Source organism: Protobothrops mucrosquamatus, unplaced genomic scaffold (assembly GCF_001527695.2).
Source record: "Protobothrops mucrosquamatus isolate PMUCROS unplaced genomic scaffold, P.Mucros_1.0 scaffold_253, whole genome shotgun sequence".
Taxonomy (NCBI): Eukaryota; Metazoa; Chordata; class Lepidosauria; order Squamata; family Viperidae; genus Protobothrops; species Protobothrops mucrosquamatus.
Genome location: NW_015386329.1, coordinates 569,276 through 585,106, shown reverse-complemented (window position 1 = coordinate 585,106; position 15,831 = coordinate 569,276). Strand labels below are relative to the sequence as shown.

At 37.2% G+C, this 15,831-nt stretch overlaps 1 protein-coding gene across 1 annotated transcript in view; it reads right to left on the bottom strand.

Annotated features, from left to right (window-relative positions):
- IKZF2 (IKAROS family zinc finger 2) overlaps positions 1–14,608 on the bottom strand; it is a 49,457-nt gene extending 34,849 nt beyond the window's left edge. Inside the window, exons 1-2 of the mRNA XM_029287156.1 lie at positions 14,345–14,608; positions 6,219–6,386 (exon numbers count right to left, since the gene is read on the bottom strand). Coding sequence (XP_029142989.1) covers positions 6,219–6,386; positions 14,345–14,594 — 418 coding nt within the window. The 5' untranslated portion in view covers positions 14,595–14,608. The remainder of the gene's footprint in view (positions 1–6,218; positions 6,387–14,344) is intronic.
- Between the last annotated feature and the right edge of the window lie 1,223 nt (positions 14,609–15,831).

The window sequence follows — 15,831 nt, the reverse complement described above, 5'->3', positions numbered from 1 at the left end:
AGGGGCCTCACCACCGCCTCCTTTAGGACCGCGGGGAAGGCACCCTCCCGTAAAGAAGCGTTTGTAATTCCCTGGAGCCAGGCTCGTGTTCCCTCCCGAGCCGCCAGTACCAACCAGGAGGGACACGGATCCAATAAACATGTGGTTGCATTCAGTCTCCCCAGGATCCTGTCCACGTCCTCGGGAGCCACAGAGTCAATGTTGAGAACAACCAAGATGGTTGTATTTCTCATGGAATGAGTGACAGTCCCCTGGGAAGCAGGGTTATTCTGAGTCTTGCAGAATAGTTTGATACAGGCCAAAGTTTGGGGATCATGGTGGGAAGGCTTAGTGATAGTGGGACTCTTGAAAGGAAACTAGTAGATTTTCCGATAATCTGAATTCCTCTGTTGTGCTCAGGAGGCCCCCCATGGCTTTTGCTATCTTAGCCAGAAAAGTTGAGATGATCTGCTCAAAGTCCAGATATATAGTTGTAACCAGCTAATTGAGAGGAGAGGAAAGGCAGAGAAAAGCAGCCACATCTTCAGCACTCATTGTGGGGAACAGGGAATAAAGTAGATAAAGTCTGTCTATCTGTCTCTCTCTCTCTCCCACCCATCATCATCATCTTCAGCCAGATAACGGGGACAGAACTGTGCTGGAATAAGCAGAGGCAGGAGAGGCGATGATTTGAGATGCCTGCTGGAATGAAGGTGGACTCGGCAGCTCTGATGGCTTCTCTGCATTTGCTGCCTTCTCCCACCCTTAACCTGGAAATCAAGTACACCAAAGTAAATGGCCTTTCTTACTTCTTTCCTGGAAAGCCTTGAAAACTGGGAAGCCCTTTGGATGGTGGCAAATCGAAGCAGCTTTCAGAGGGATCTTCTCCTCTGCAGTTTCCCCCAGAGCTTCTTCAGAGTCTGGGCACAAGCAGTTGATTGCTATACTGAATTAGAGAGGGAGATCCGCACCATAATTTGCAAAAAAAAAAAAAAAAAAAAGGGAGGGGGGGTCCCTTTGCATTTCAGTCTTCCAGATTTCCTTTTAACTTACTGCATCAGATTTTTCTTTTTTTTTCTAAGAATTTTTTTTTCTTTCTTTCTAATGTCAGTTGTTCAAGATGAGTCTTAGAGGAACTTATTTGTTCCTTTGTCCAAACTTTGTTCTTTACAACTAAAGCTGCAAATGTTTTCTTTTGTTTTCTGTTTAAATCGGTCAATAGACTCCCTCGGCTTTTCCCCTTTAGCATTCCTGTAGGAGATGCAATCCAGTCAAGTCTGGCAAATTTGGAAGAAGTCCTCCTTTGCTGAGCTCCTTAAGGAAATATAATGTAAAGACTGTCTGATCAGGGAAATGCCCGTTTCTTGTTTTTCAGCACTAGCGAGGTTCCAAGTTCTTGTTTTATGTATTTATACAAGAGGCAGACTTGGAGTTTTTCAAAGGTTCAGATAATTATCCCGAATTAAAGTTCTATTGGCCAGTTGAAGTTTGCAACTTTCTGGCTGTGAATTCCTATTTATATTACTCAGTGATGTTGGGCACGATCCTCTGGAAAGATTCCTTGCAGAGGTTTCAGGGTGATTTCAACTGGGAGGAGTCCTGCAAGAGATGCTCTCACTAGATCATAGTCTAAGTTCAAATCTTCCTTCTGTGCTAATCCTGAAATGCTTTAAAAGGAGATTCAGTGCTTCAAACTTGAAAAAAATAATTGATCCCACTTGAAGAGAGGTACAGATCTAAAGATAGGATAGTTATACAGGGTGTATTTATTCCCATTTGCTGAAAATATCATTTTAGTTTCAAACTGAATTTTTGCATTTATTTATTCATTTCCCACTTCTTTTAAAAATTAAGAAATAGCTAGGCTAAGCATATTTAAAAGCCTTTTTGTAGCCCTGCAGATCATTTGGATCAATTGTCCACATTCATCTTAAAAATAAACCCTTCAGTTTTTTGCAGTAATTTTTTACACCCATTGTAAATCATTGACCAGATTCCAGGGAGGGGATGCATTGACCTCAGTGAGAGAAGGAGATTCAGGTGGATTGTAGCCACAGTGAACCTTGCCAAAGCACCTTGTACGTCCTCTGGAGATCGGAGGGGTGTGGGGCTGTGGGTACACCCTTGGAGGTCTACCACATTTGCTTAATCCTTTTGTCTGAAATGGTATAGGGCTTCCTGCTTGAGCAGGGGGTTGGACTAGAAGACCTCCAAGGTCCCTTCCAACTCTGTTATTCTGTTATTCTGAATCCCTCTTTGCAGCTGGAACACTTTATGGTTGGAATTTTGGCAGATGAACCATGTTCAATTAATAGGACAACCTGGGCCAACTGCAGCCTATCCACAACAATTTTCCTTCTAGGGAAATTTGTGGCCAGCAGGAGTGTATTGTTGCATAACTGGAGTTTGAATCTCTTGTTCACTCCTGTCACTGGAAATGATTCTTGGAGATATCCCTAGATGTTTGTTGCTGTCTGTTAGTTTGCAAGTGATTGGTTCTGCTGAAAATTCAAAACAGGAAGGCCAAAACCAAATGCAAAAAGTAAATGAAGAACTCTTGAAGTGGTCCTGACCATCAGAATGACAGGAAGAGCTCACACTTGTTCAGCTCACACTGAAGCAAGCCAGAGGCTGGGACTGTGAAAAGGAGAGTCTGTTACCAATGTAACCACATCAAAATCTTCTCTAGGCACTCACCCCCTTCCCCAGAGTGAGGGAAAGAATGTAGGACTCAGCTATAGGAAAATTAAGAGCAATTTTATGTTAAAAATTGACTTAACACTATTACAACTTATTTACTATGTGCACTTAAATAAAATATATGTGATTGTCTTAACTGTAGCAAATGAAACTCCTAATACTAGAGTTTTTTTATTAGATTTTAAAGTAGGGAATATATAAGAGCTATGCATTCATACATGACATGTTCACCAAGACTATAAAACAGAATGTGAAGAAAATTTGTATGAGTTATTCTTGATCCTTTTAATAGAAGATTTTAAAAGACAGTTAAAAGAATGCTTTCTATACTGTAGATGTCCCATACATTATGAATTCAGAATTTATGAACTTCTAGGTCACACTGGAAAAAGCATTCTTAGTACCTATGAGGTTTCATGCCCATAGGCTGTTATGTGAGTTTCTTATGTGCTGTGGGGTAGCATACTTCCCATTAATTACTTTCAGAGATCCTGAAGTTCATCTTAGTCTGTCTTGTAGCTCAAATATCTTCATATTTTCTGTGGGAAAAAAGCTGCCTCAAGCCTTCAAATTTCCACTTTGAAGAACCTGTCCTTCTTGCATCTAACCTTGTATGCAGCAATAGCAATGCCAAACTATATTCCTAGCAGTATTTCTTTATTTTAGAATGCTTTAATTTCCATTAGATACTTGAAAGAACACCAATAATCTATAAATAGCTGATCAGAAATGTCATGATTTTGTCTCCTGGATGATACTAAGTTTCTTTAATAGTTGCTTTATATTTCTGAGTTTTGCTGCTTTAGTAATGTATCATTTATTTAATGTTTTTTTACACTGCTTTCTCATTACAAAAATTCCAAAAGAAAAATGTTTGGTGGGTTAATAGTGAGAAGTTTCTTCTAAAAAAATCAGTATTTTAAAAGAGCTTGAAAGAAATCAATCTTGGGCTCTGGCATACTCATTTTCAAATCACTTCAGAGAATATGACGATCATGTAGCCACATGAAACAAGTGCTCTAAAACTACTTGTGTATGTTTCTTCGCAACTTCCAGTGATGTTTGTTTTTCTTCAGTCAAAAACTCATGGATACATTTAGTTAATGTTTACATCTCAAAGAAATCCTTGAGAATTTCTTTCCTTGCAATTTATACATTTCCCACAGTATAGTTGTATTTTATTCTATCCCTTAAGTAAGTCACTTTTTCCCACAAATATCTACATGTGTCCTCTACTCATCTATAGGCATTGTGGAAACCATAATTTTAATTATTTATAATATATCTCTTCTTATTTTCAATCTGGAATAAAAAGCTTTGTGTAATCTTTTGTACTAATAACAGTTTGAATTAGCCACCTTCACAAAAAAAAAAGAAGGGAAATAAGGCCCTGCATTTGGGGTGTCAAACATCTGAAATCAAACAAAGTAAGAAATCCACAGGACAAAACCTCATTGATTTTTGTGCACAATAAAACCTCTATTATTTCTGTATCCGCCTTTATTATTTTTCTAAATAATTCAAGATGGTGAACAGGCCTAATACTCCTTCCTTCTCCCTATTTTCCCCACAACAACAATTCTGTGAGGTGAGTTTGTCTGAGTTACTGAGACTTGCCCAGCTGGCTTTCATGCCTAAGGCAGGACTAGAACTTAACCACCAGCCCAAGCTGGCTATATAGTGCCAAAATCATATGATTCCTGGTGGCTTTAAGAGCATCATTAGGACAGATTCAGGACTGATACTTTGTTAAAAAAAATTTTGATTACATTTAAGAACTTTAACTTACCAATGTTAAGCCTAGGGAACTTCAGAAAACTATGCCATCCCACCATACAGTACCTTTGTAGCATGGTATAACAACAAATTGATTCTTTTGGATACAAGTCAGGTACTGACAGGGCTGGGGCCTGGTAAAATGTTGCTGAAAAATACTTTACTGAAATTGGTGAAACCAAGATATATGCTCATAATAGAAAGAAGCAAAAACAGAGAATGCATTTTATACTTTTATCGATTATGAACAGTTTGAGAGGTTATGGTTTGCTTTTTATTTGTCTCTATTTCCTTTAACTATCTTGCATTTTAAGTTATTCTGGATCCCAACAGTGATTTACTTCATTTTGGTAACTTGAATATGCAAATTTCATACTTGTTGCCCTAGTTCCCTTTTACTTGTTGAAACTAACATCAGTCAGAACTCTCTTAGAACTTCCCAACTTTACTTGAAGTGTGTTAGCTTGAAACGACAAACAAAATATTAACTTGAAATATGTCTGTTGATATAAGCACTTTTGTATGTTTAATCTATCAAAAAATAAACAAGTAAAGCAATAGTATGAGCAATAGTATGAATCAACTCACGATGCCACTTAAATGAGCTGATTTCAGTATTGTTAACTCAACTTTAGCTTAATAGCACAAAAAGAAGCTCCCTAGATTTGGCAACTTTTACAGAATTGTCTTCAGATGGAGTAAAATTAATTGAGAGTATCCTGAAGTTGAAGATAATGTAAATTAAAAATTCAAAGGCAGAGTCTCATCAGAACAGGATAGTATTTTCCTCAGACAGAGAAAGCAGAATTTATTCCAACTCCTTTGCTAAGTATTGGAAGTACTTTTGGAGAGGCAATTATCACGCAACCACCTTACTGTAATTCATTCACTGGATTTTACAAATGCTCCAGATAACAATATCATCAATTTGTAACCCTTCCATCTTTCTTAGAACTATATCTTCTTTTTCCTTTCGAGGAAAAAAAACTTTAAACACTGATAGACTGATAATTGCCCAACATTTTTCTTTCATATATCCGCAAGAACTCTAAATGGAACATTTTGCAAAAAATTAAAAGCAAAATTGTGGATCAGTTTCCATCTCAAATGCTTTTTTAAAAATTGGCAGGTAGTAATCATGGTTTACAAAGTTATATTATACTGAGTTTGGGGAAAATTGAAATTGAAAAACAGCTTAATCTTTTGTGAACTTTTATATTATTCTTGGCCTGAAAAAGTTATTGTCATGCTGATTTATTTCTTATAATTAAGTTATTAAAATGTAATTACATTATGAAAGAGTAAATATAAAAAGAGTAAAACAAAGATATATCCTCATTCTTAGTTCTGAGAATATAGGGAAAGCTATTATGGTTTTCCAGGTAATATTCTGAATTTTGAAGAATATTTAATTCCCTATTCAGTTTTGATCCAATTTCATCTATAGCACTAGGGTACTGTAATTAGAAAATAAGAGATAAGCCTCTTTTCAAGTAGTAGTCAGTTTTAGTGGAGTTCTGAGAGATACCAAGCTCAATGTTAGAGCACATAGGTTGACAAGACTCAGTCTCTGACATTTGTGCCTAGAAACAAATTCAGAGCACAGAGCTACAAAATCACGCTGCCCCAGAACCTGCACTCTCAATCCACGGAGACTTTATAGATCCAGATGGACTGACACGTGGACTGACTGATTGAAAGAACACTGTTGTGCAGAGTTCAGTCTGGCATTAGTGCTAAAAGCAAAAATGCAAGAAACTCACCAGAGTGTGTCCTGAGGTGTCCTGTGAGGGCATCCCTTCTTCGGCAGGCATAGCTACAGAAGGGACATTTGAATGGTTTTTCTCCAGAGTGTAATTTGATGTGCCTCAGTAGATTCCCCTTTTGGGTGAAGGAAGCTCCACACTGGTTACAGTGAAAGGGACGCTCACCTATAGCAGATGAAAGAAGAGAAACAACACTAAGAAACACTAATTGAATGACCATTAATATCTAGATAGGTTGAAAAACTTCTTCCTCGACATACAGTATATTACAACCATCTGAAAAATAAGGGAGCAATTCATAGCAGCTAGATTGGCCTTAGTTAGCGGCTCTTTCGTAGCCTTTTTTTCAAACCACATTATCTGATAATCAAGCCCCATGACTTCATTATTCAGCTATTGTAGGCATCTAAATTAAATGGGACAATTGCAATACTTGAAGCAGACAAGAGCTATGCTAAGGAAAGGACAGTTGTAGAAAAGGAAAGCTCAGAAACAGCTAGGAGGACCAATGATCAAATTAAGTATGTTATGTTCATACAACCCTGCAGAATCCAAGAAAAAGCTACAAAATCATCTGAAAATCATGAAGCATTAAATTATCTCCTGCCACAAAATTAAAACTGCAAATGTAAGAATTGTATACAGGCATTTTAAGCTTCATCAATGATAAATTCTCTTCCACAATTCAAGCAGACATTAGCATGGCCAAATACATTTCTCTATCTGCAAGTAAAGAACCATTTAAAACATGGCAGAGGGAATCCTCAATTTATAACTGTCAAAACATTCTTCTGCAATGTTGTGATGTGACTGACAAAGTAACAGGTCGGTTAACTCTGCAAGGAAAGAACATTATTGTTTATATTATTGTTCTTCTTAAATAATTTAGGTATATTGATGAGGGAACAGTGAAGTAACTTCTAAGCAATCTGAAGCTGTACATTTTATAGGTTAGCAGATTAAATATAATTAATGCTAATTAATACTAAGCTAAAATAGGTTGTAGTTTCAGTTCTTGTGAATTCAAACTAAATTGTAAACTTAGATTTTAGAAATCAAATTACATTTGTAATTCAACTATCTGCAAAGCTTTTCATATGACTATTAATAGCGTTAATATGTCTACTTGCCGTTCCTGATATTCAAGCCTTTTCTGTCTTGACAGTTCAGGCCCAGGGACTTATATGAAGGTAGCCAATTTTTGCACAAAGGGCTGTACGGTCAGAGGAAAAAAATATGTCATGCTTTTGACAGATACAAAGCAGTTCCCCTAATTAATTTTAATTGTGAAACACTTGATTAATTTAGCTTTGGAGGCTATATATAAGATTAATACCATCTTATACCAGAGGAACTGCACCCTAGCATACTGAATGAAGTAGCTGATAATTTTGTCAAACCCTAATGTACTGTCTTGGATATGAGCTAGTACCACGAAAGGAAAACAAATGCACTTTTAAGTTGCATCCACATAAATGTAATTTCCAAATCCCAGGAATAAACCTATTTTTTCTGAATTGATTAAAATCAAAACTTGAATAATCAGAATACATTTTTAAGAAGGATTTTAAAAATGGTAAATTTCATGAATGGGCATCAAGTACAATCAGGGACAGGTTAGGCTGATGAAGAGAGAAGGAAGAAATTGGGTGTGTTCTCTCAAATACTTGAAAGAAAAAGGATATTTTGATTCAGGATGCAGGTCATAGAATAATAACTGGCAGAGTGAATTCTAATTGAATATTACAAAAAACTTCCTAAGGGTAACAAGAATTTGTCTGTGGAACCAACTGCTGAGAGGGGGGGGGGACACTCCTATTCAGTAGATCTGAATCAGGCAGGAAGGATATACGTTGCATGGCATGAGGGCGTCTGTGGTTTTCTGCAACAGAAGCAGAAAGGATCCAAACACAGCCTGTATGTTTTCTCCTGAGTTGATTAATCCTTTGGTTCCCCCTAACTAGAGTTTATTTCAGATTTTCAAGGTACAATCATTTAATATCATTAACTAAGGAAAAACTTCACTGTTCAGAGTATTGAATGTTTCTGGAAGGTGACTCAAAATTACAGTTTGGCCATTCTGTTACTGAGGACGGTTTTAAGTAATTGACACAATACCCTTGGCTATGCCCCAATCGATACCTATATATCAAAACTTATTTGTAGAATTTTGTATACAAGTTTCACAAAAGGCTAAGAAATAATTCATGATGCATATTAATATCATGCCAGAGTGCAGCAGCTCAGCAGCTAATTATATTTCATAACCACAATTACTGCCTACTTCTGTTTACACTGGGGGGGTTACATCACCACAAGTCTAAAAAGAAAAGCTTCCAGGAGACTAGGCAAGCGATGTGTAATAAACTTATTTTATTTCTTCCAGGTTGATTCAAATGCAAGCAACTAGTGACTAAAAAGAAAGGTAGTTAACATATTCTTCTCCATATAGTTACAAGGTATGTATGGGTGTCTGTATGCATGTGTGTATGTGTGTGCTGTGTGTAATGTGTATGTGTAATGTCAGTTCTGAAATCCTTCAATCATATTTCAAAACAGCTCTCGTGTGTTACTTCAGCAGTAATTTACACTTGGAGCTCAATAGGGGGATAAGAGTTCCGAGGTAACAGACTCTGTCAGGCAGCAGTTAGAAGATAAACTTTGGCAAAAGTAAACAAGTTAGCACATTAGACAGAATCTTAGCTATGGATAAATGAAAAAGAAGATTACATAGAAGGTAATAATTTGATCTAATGGTTATTGCACCAGGCTAGAAAATGGGAGATGGTGAGTTCTAGTCCTACCTTAGGTATGAAAGCCAGCTAGATAACTTTGGGTCAGTCACTCTCTCTCATCCCAACCCATCTGACAAGATTGTTATTGTGTAGAACATAAGAGGACGAAGGAGAATTAGGTATGGTCATCACCTTGAGTTATTGATAAAAATAATAAAGGTGAGATTAAAAAAATCTAAATAATGCGGTATCTCCTTTGTAGATGAAAGAGGTCCAATTCATTCCATCATCTCAGAAATCAGATACTTCATTTGGCTGTATATTTAGATCACTGTTTGCAACAACCCTGCCAGCCCATCAGTTTCCTTGGTGTTACCATACTACTAATAAAGTTCTCAGTGGTGGGATTCAAATATGTGAACAACCGGTTCTCTGTGTGGATGCCACTTCTGGAAGTCCATTCTGGGCCTGGGCAACAAAAAATTAGCTACTGGTTCTGCCGAAGTGGTGCGAACTGGCTGAATCCCACCACTGAAAGTTCTACCTTTTACCTAAGAATAGCCACTATTTTCGTTTTGAAATTAAACTAAAAGACTTAAACATGTAAACTACTTTTCCATAAAGGGAAAGTTTCATTTGATAAAACATCTAAGCAATGCCTGGGGTCAGCAAAAACAGAGAACAAAATTACATCAAAACAGAAATAATTTTTGTACGGTTGAGAACATCTGAATAGTCAATGCACCACTGCTTTATTCTGAAAAAGAACAAAAAAGTATTCCTCAATAGAGGAAATGTAATGGCTCTGAGAAGAGCACTGCTTATATAATCTTTCTTTCTTTTTTTAAGATCATAATGTTACTTTAGAAAAAGCTGAAGTGCCTGAAGTATAAAATGTCCAAATTATCTCTGCCAGTATATCACAACCTAACATTTGAAACTGCTTTAAAGTGAATTCCTATGTTTTATATCCAGGGTACATTAGTGACAATTACTTTGTAACACTGCTCTCCACATGAAAACATCCAAACAATTAAATGTTTTCTTGAATGTATGAAACCACATTATTGTGAGATGAAGCTGAGTATTAAGTTAAGTATTATGTGTTATAAATGGCACCAACTTTTCAAACCCTCAGGAAGAGTTTTCCCTCACCATCTGGGATCCTTTTTAACAAAGATACCATAGATTGATCCCACAGTCTTCTATATACAAAGCATGTGTTTTATTTCTGAGCCATTTTTAGTCTTTTCAAGAAAATATGCAGCCGTATTTTGCTCTAGACTAGATATTCCTCACTTCTCAATTTCTCTCTCTTGTTTTTGATTGTTAATCCTTTGTGGGCTTTTGGAATTTCTCTCCCCTTCCCCACTTTATTTTTTTTAAAGGCCTAATATTAGAGAATATTAGAGGTAATAAGCAAGTATACAAATAAAAGCTGCCTGTCCTGATGATGACCCAATCACTTTTACTGAGCTTTCCTTGGATTCTGGAACTTCCCAGTCATAGAAAAGTTAAGTTGATTCACATATCCACCAAATGAAATTATTTACATTTTGACATATCGTGTAAACTTAGGTTTATGGTTTGATATGCTGTGTGAATCCAGTCAATAATGGGTTATTCAGTAAATTGTGATTTGGTATGTTGCATGGAAACAGGTTTAATGTTATATCTGCACAATGTCTGCTACCATGTTTTCTTCTTATAAACCAGATCTTCAAACCATAATAGCCAGATCTAGGCTTCTTAATGTTAGATGTAACATTGTGTTGTTGTTTCCTAGTAATTACATTCTCCCACACAGGCAAGGGAAGCAATTTGGCTTTTTATTTTCTGTGAACAGAATCAGTCATAACTAATATTTACAATACGCAGAATATTTTTTCAGATGCTGATCGCTGCCAATTAATGCTAAAAACAAGCTACTGTATAATATGCCACTACAGATCAATGGTGTCTTATACAATTGGAAAGATATTGAGAATCAAGGAAAGGACATTTCATTCTCTAGAACTTTGCCCATTTCAGCTGATAAAGGTGGGCAGGAAAGAGTAGCCAGATGGGTGAGAAACAATACCTCTTTATGCAAGGAGCTGATATCCTGAAAGAGGCTGTGCTGTGATCTAGAGCTGGATCCTATGATTTTTCTACTACCCACTGAAATATATCCACTGTCAGGGCAAGATGACAAGCAAGGTGTCACTATTCTGAAAGAGGCCAATTACTCTTGCTTTGGACTTGGGTATAGCAATGAAAGACAGTGACCTCTGAAAGCAAAAGGATAGGAGATACTACCATGTTAATCTTTCTAGACTTCTCAGCAGTGTTTGATACTAATGAATACGAAATATGGATAGATGTCTCAGTGATTTGGGAGCCGGAAGAAATCAGAGGTTCCATTCCTCTCTGCTGGACCAATATGAGAGAGTAACTTAAGAATTTATTATTATTGTTTATACATAGGATGCTATCCTTTGATTCTTGCTACTCAGAGTTCACATAAAACACTGGAGGAAGAAATCGGGAATTTTGAGTGTGGAGCCATCTATACCACACAAAAATGATATACAACTTTATCTCCATCTGAATCAAAAAAAGTGCAGATGCTTACAGTTTCTTAGAGGCTATGATCAATTACATATGATCCAACAAATAAAAGCTGAATCTAAATAAGATGGAGGAGCAGTGGATAGCTGAATTAAGAAGATGGTCTATTATGGATGAAATCTTACTTTCTTGAAAAATAGATCTATCGCTTGGGACCTTCCTGTATACAGCGGTGGAAATTCCTTGATACAAAACTTTGCTAATTCAAATAGAAACATACTTGATACAAATAGGGAGAGCAACTGCTCTGTGAAATGAGATCATTTTCAGGAAGGTATGTTATTATTGTAGAAATTTTCTGCTGTTGACCAGTCCAAATAAAATTAATTTGAGTTTCCTACTTCAGGTATGCAGCCTTCTGTATTGTTAAATTATTGGAAGAGGGTGACAGATCATTGTACATACAACTAATTTCCAAGCAAAGTCCTGTCAGATGGGCTGCACACCAATAAAGATACACTGTTAATGAAATGTGTAGATTGAAGTGACCAGATGGATCCTGTTCCCTGCCAGACCAATCATCACATCCATAAAGTTAAATCTCCTACAGGTCCCTCACTCCCACAGCAGGTCTTAGAAACAGTTTTTAAAATAGAATTGGCTACGGATTCTTCCAAATGGCACAGTTGCAAAAAAAAAAAAAAAGTAAATTGTCCCTCCAGTAATTGATGATCTTCCTGGGTCTTACCATTCCACTTTGTCCCAGCTTCCTCCTGTTGCAGTCATTAGGTGTGGTGCAAACAGGGAACTTTTGTTTTTAGCCAGGGAGGTAGCCGGGTTACACAGGAGTAAACTCATGGGGCAGTCTTGCTGATCCCTTGGAGGGGGACTGGGCAAAACAGCCACAATAGACAAAAATTGGGTTAGCACATTGCCATTCTAATCAGCACCAGTACCAGCTAAAACTGGTTTTAACATCCCAATATTTTATTTCCTTTACAAGTGAAGAAGGTTTTTGCAAAGCTGGGAGGGGGAAGATGAGGCACTCTCTACTAATCAAATGATTACAAAGGAGGAACATTGGTGACTGGCTCTCTGCAAGTCTTATCTGCCCACAAAAAAGCAAACCTGTCCATTCTAGTAGTGTCCATCTGCCCTTAAGTAGTCAGAACAACCTGTTCATGCTCTGCTTAATTTTCATTTCACTTGGCTAAGATAAAGCCTGGCCATCTGCAAGGCCCCCAGGAAAACCTCCATCCTTCCCCAACAAAAAAACCTTACTCTGGTTTCTTCTGCTTTCCTTGCAACAATTTCCTTTGTCAACACAGCCCTTTTGTTGTTGTTTTGTATTTCACCTTAATCAGCCTCCAGGGGACAAAACAAAGGGAGTTAGTCTTGTTCCCTTCTTTCTTGTGAGGAAAGGAAAAGAAAGAGAGAAGGAGAAGCCAACTATATGTGGAGGCAGGGAATGTTGAGAGAAAGATTATTCTCTTCCATATAAGCAATTAATCAATGTATAAAGCAAATCTTCCTTGCTCTTCACACAACAGCTTGCTAAATAGAAGTTATTTGGGAGAAATATATTTAAAGTGTGAAAGATGGAAGCTGTTTCTGCATTTCTAGAGGAAAGTTTTGGAGGAAGAGAGCAAAAGACATTGTCTGGGGAAAGCAGCTTACACTGGAAATGAAGGGAAAGCAGAATACAAGAGACCAAGTGAACATGGCCCCTGCCAAATGGGTCTGCAATATTTCTGTGAAAGGCAAGGAAAGAATGAAATCCTTGTAAATGCTATTCAGACAACACTGAAGAGATCAGCACTTTCAGGAACGAGTTATCAGACAAGTTATTGGAGTGGAATTATTACCGGGCAAAATGCATTATGAAATAAGTATACGTCAAACATAGCTACATTTAGAAAATTCCATCAACTCCCCTATGGTGTGCTTTTATGAACATTTCCTCAGAGTAAGGATAGAGTCTTCTCACTCCATAGGCATATTAAACACTGAAATTGAAAAAATAAATCCTGGTTTCTTGATAGCAGAGTGACTATCTTAGTCCAGGAAGTACCAAGGAAGATGCACTGGTAGCATTAGATGAAGGTTGTATTTAGTTAAGCAGCTACAGGTTAGATCCTTCCTATAAGGTATCTAACAAAACAGGGGAGAAAGTCCAAGCAAGCTGATCCCAGAGTTCTGTGGATAGGGATGTGTTAATCAGTTTCAGGCATGGTAGCTTTTGGTATTTTTAAGGACGGGGGAGGGGGGTTGTACACACGAATATACTTTTCATTGTGGATATGCAACATACCAAAATCTGATTTGTGAGTCCACCTTAACCATATGCCATTCTTGACAGTTCCCCAATAAATTCAGATTTCTCTAAAAATGGAGACTACTTGGCATATAGAGACTGGAAGCTGGTAGACTGTTTCCATGCTGGATCTGTCACCTGTCTCTGTGTCATTCTTGTGAAGGATATTCTAATGTTATTAAATATTTTATATCACCAAGTGGCCTCCAGAAATGATAGAAGGAGAGGATTTTGTAAAATCAATAAAAATAGAGGTTCATATTTAAAGACAGCCAATTTAAGTCTCTAAGGAGACTTAATATGGAAGTTATCATTTCTCAAACATTACTGTGAAAGAGATAAGAACATAAAAGTATGTTTTTTAATATTTACTTCCTAGTAAGCACAGTTTGAAAAGAAAGGATTTCCCATTACTGCACATGATTATCAATGATGAATTGAGAAATACTAGAGAATAGACGTAGGCAATATCAACATCAGATGCCAAAGGCAGTCATCACATTTTTTTTCTTTTGGCTGCTTACCAGTGTGACTCCTTTTATGTACCATAAGCACATTGGGCCCAATGCAAACCATGCCACAGACGTCACATTTCAGTTTACCATTCGGAAGCCGGATTCCTCCCTCGCCTGACAGCTCCTGCATTTTTCTGTTCTCCCCAATCTCCTGGTTTTCAATCAGGGGCTCTTCCAAACTGCTCCCTTCATCCTGCCCAATGATCCCATCTTCCCTCTTTAGACGCTTTCTGTTAGAATCCTCATCATCACTTTGCATTTCCCGCTTTATGGAATTTGCTGCAAAAGAAGAAGAAAAAGGAGGAGGAAACATCATATTAAAAATAATTCTGTTTCCCTTACATTCATTTTTGAAAATAATACACAAGTATACTATTGCATTAATTTTAATCTCACTTTCAAAATATGGTTTATAAACGATTTTCTTGACTCTTTAAAATTCTGAAATATTTAGTTAACTTGCAAACTTGCTCTGCAGAGTATAGAACATTATGGGCTTATGGATATGAACAAGCCAGGACATAACTATAGAATCAGGGAGCAGGACATAAACACAGGACCAGGAGCTGTTGCTATTTTTTAATATTTGTAAATATCATTTGTATCTCCAAGTCTGTCTTGGCTCCTGAGAGTCATGGCTGGCCTAGTCCCTGAAGTTTTCCTGGCCAAGTTTCTGGAAGTAGTTTGCTCTTGTCTGCTTCCTAGGGCTGGAGACAAAGTGATTGGGTTAAGGTCACCCAGCTGGCTTTATGCCTAAACTGGGACTAGAACTCATAGTTTCCCAATTTCTAGTCTGGTGCCTTAATCACCACACCAAACTAGCTCTCCTATTTTTTATCATACCTATTAACTTCAATAATCCCAACAAAATACAATAGGGCTGGTTTGTTAAGTCACTGATCTAGGAAGAAAAAATCAGAAAAGACATTGTCTGAGTAGGGCCCAGCCATAACTCAGTACTACAAGGCACTGCATATTTTCAGGCAACAGCAAGTTAAGGCTAGCAGTCCATAAGATGTTACAAGCAGTCCATAAGATGTTACAAGCATGCCCTATTACAAGAATCCCTGATTAAGGAGATCTGGACTGCTATAAGGGGATAAATTTAAACCGTTTCCCCATTCCTAGTTGCCATCTAGAGACTTTGGTACTCCAATTAAATTTGTAAGATCCATTAATTCCCTGTGATTCCTTTCTTTATTCCCTTAGACAACCTTTCCCAAACTGGCACTGCCAGATGCAAGGTGGCTACAATGGGGGTAGCTAATATTCTGTATATAACAGCTAGAAATTCGAAGAGCATCATCAACATATCTGATAATCAAGCTGAGATAGGGGGCCTAGGACACTAATCAAATCGTTAAGAGCAATCTATATTGATCTCAAGACAAATTATACTTTTATGACCCCATGACATCTCTCCTTGCTCAACGTTAATTCAATAATATTTCTTTCAGCAAGTTATCATCCAATAGCAAAAGTTTAAAATAGAAGAG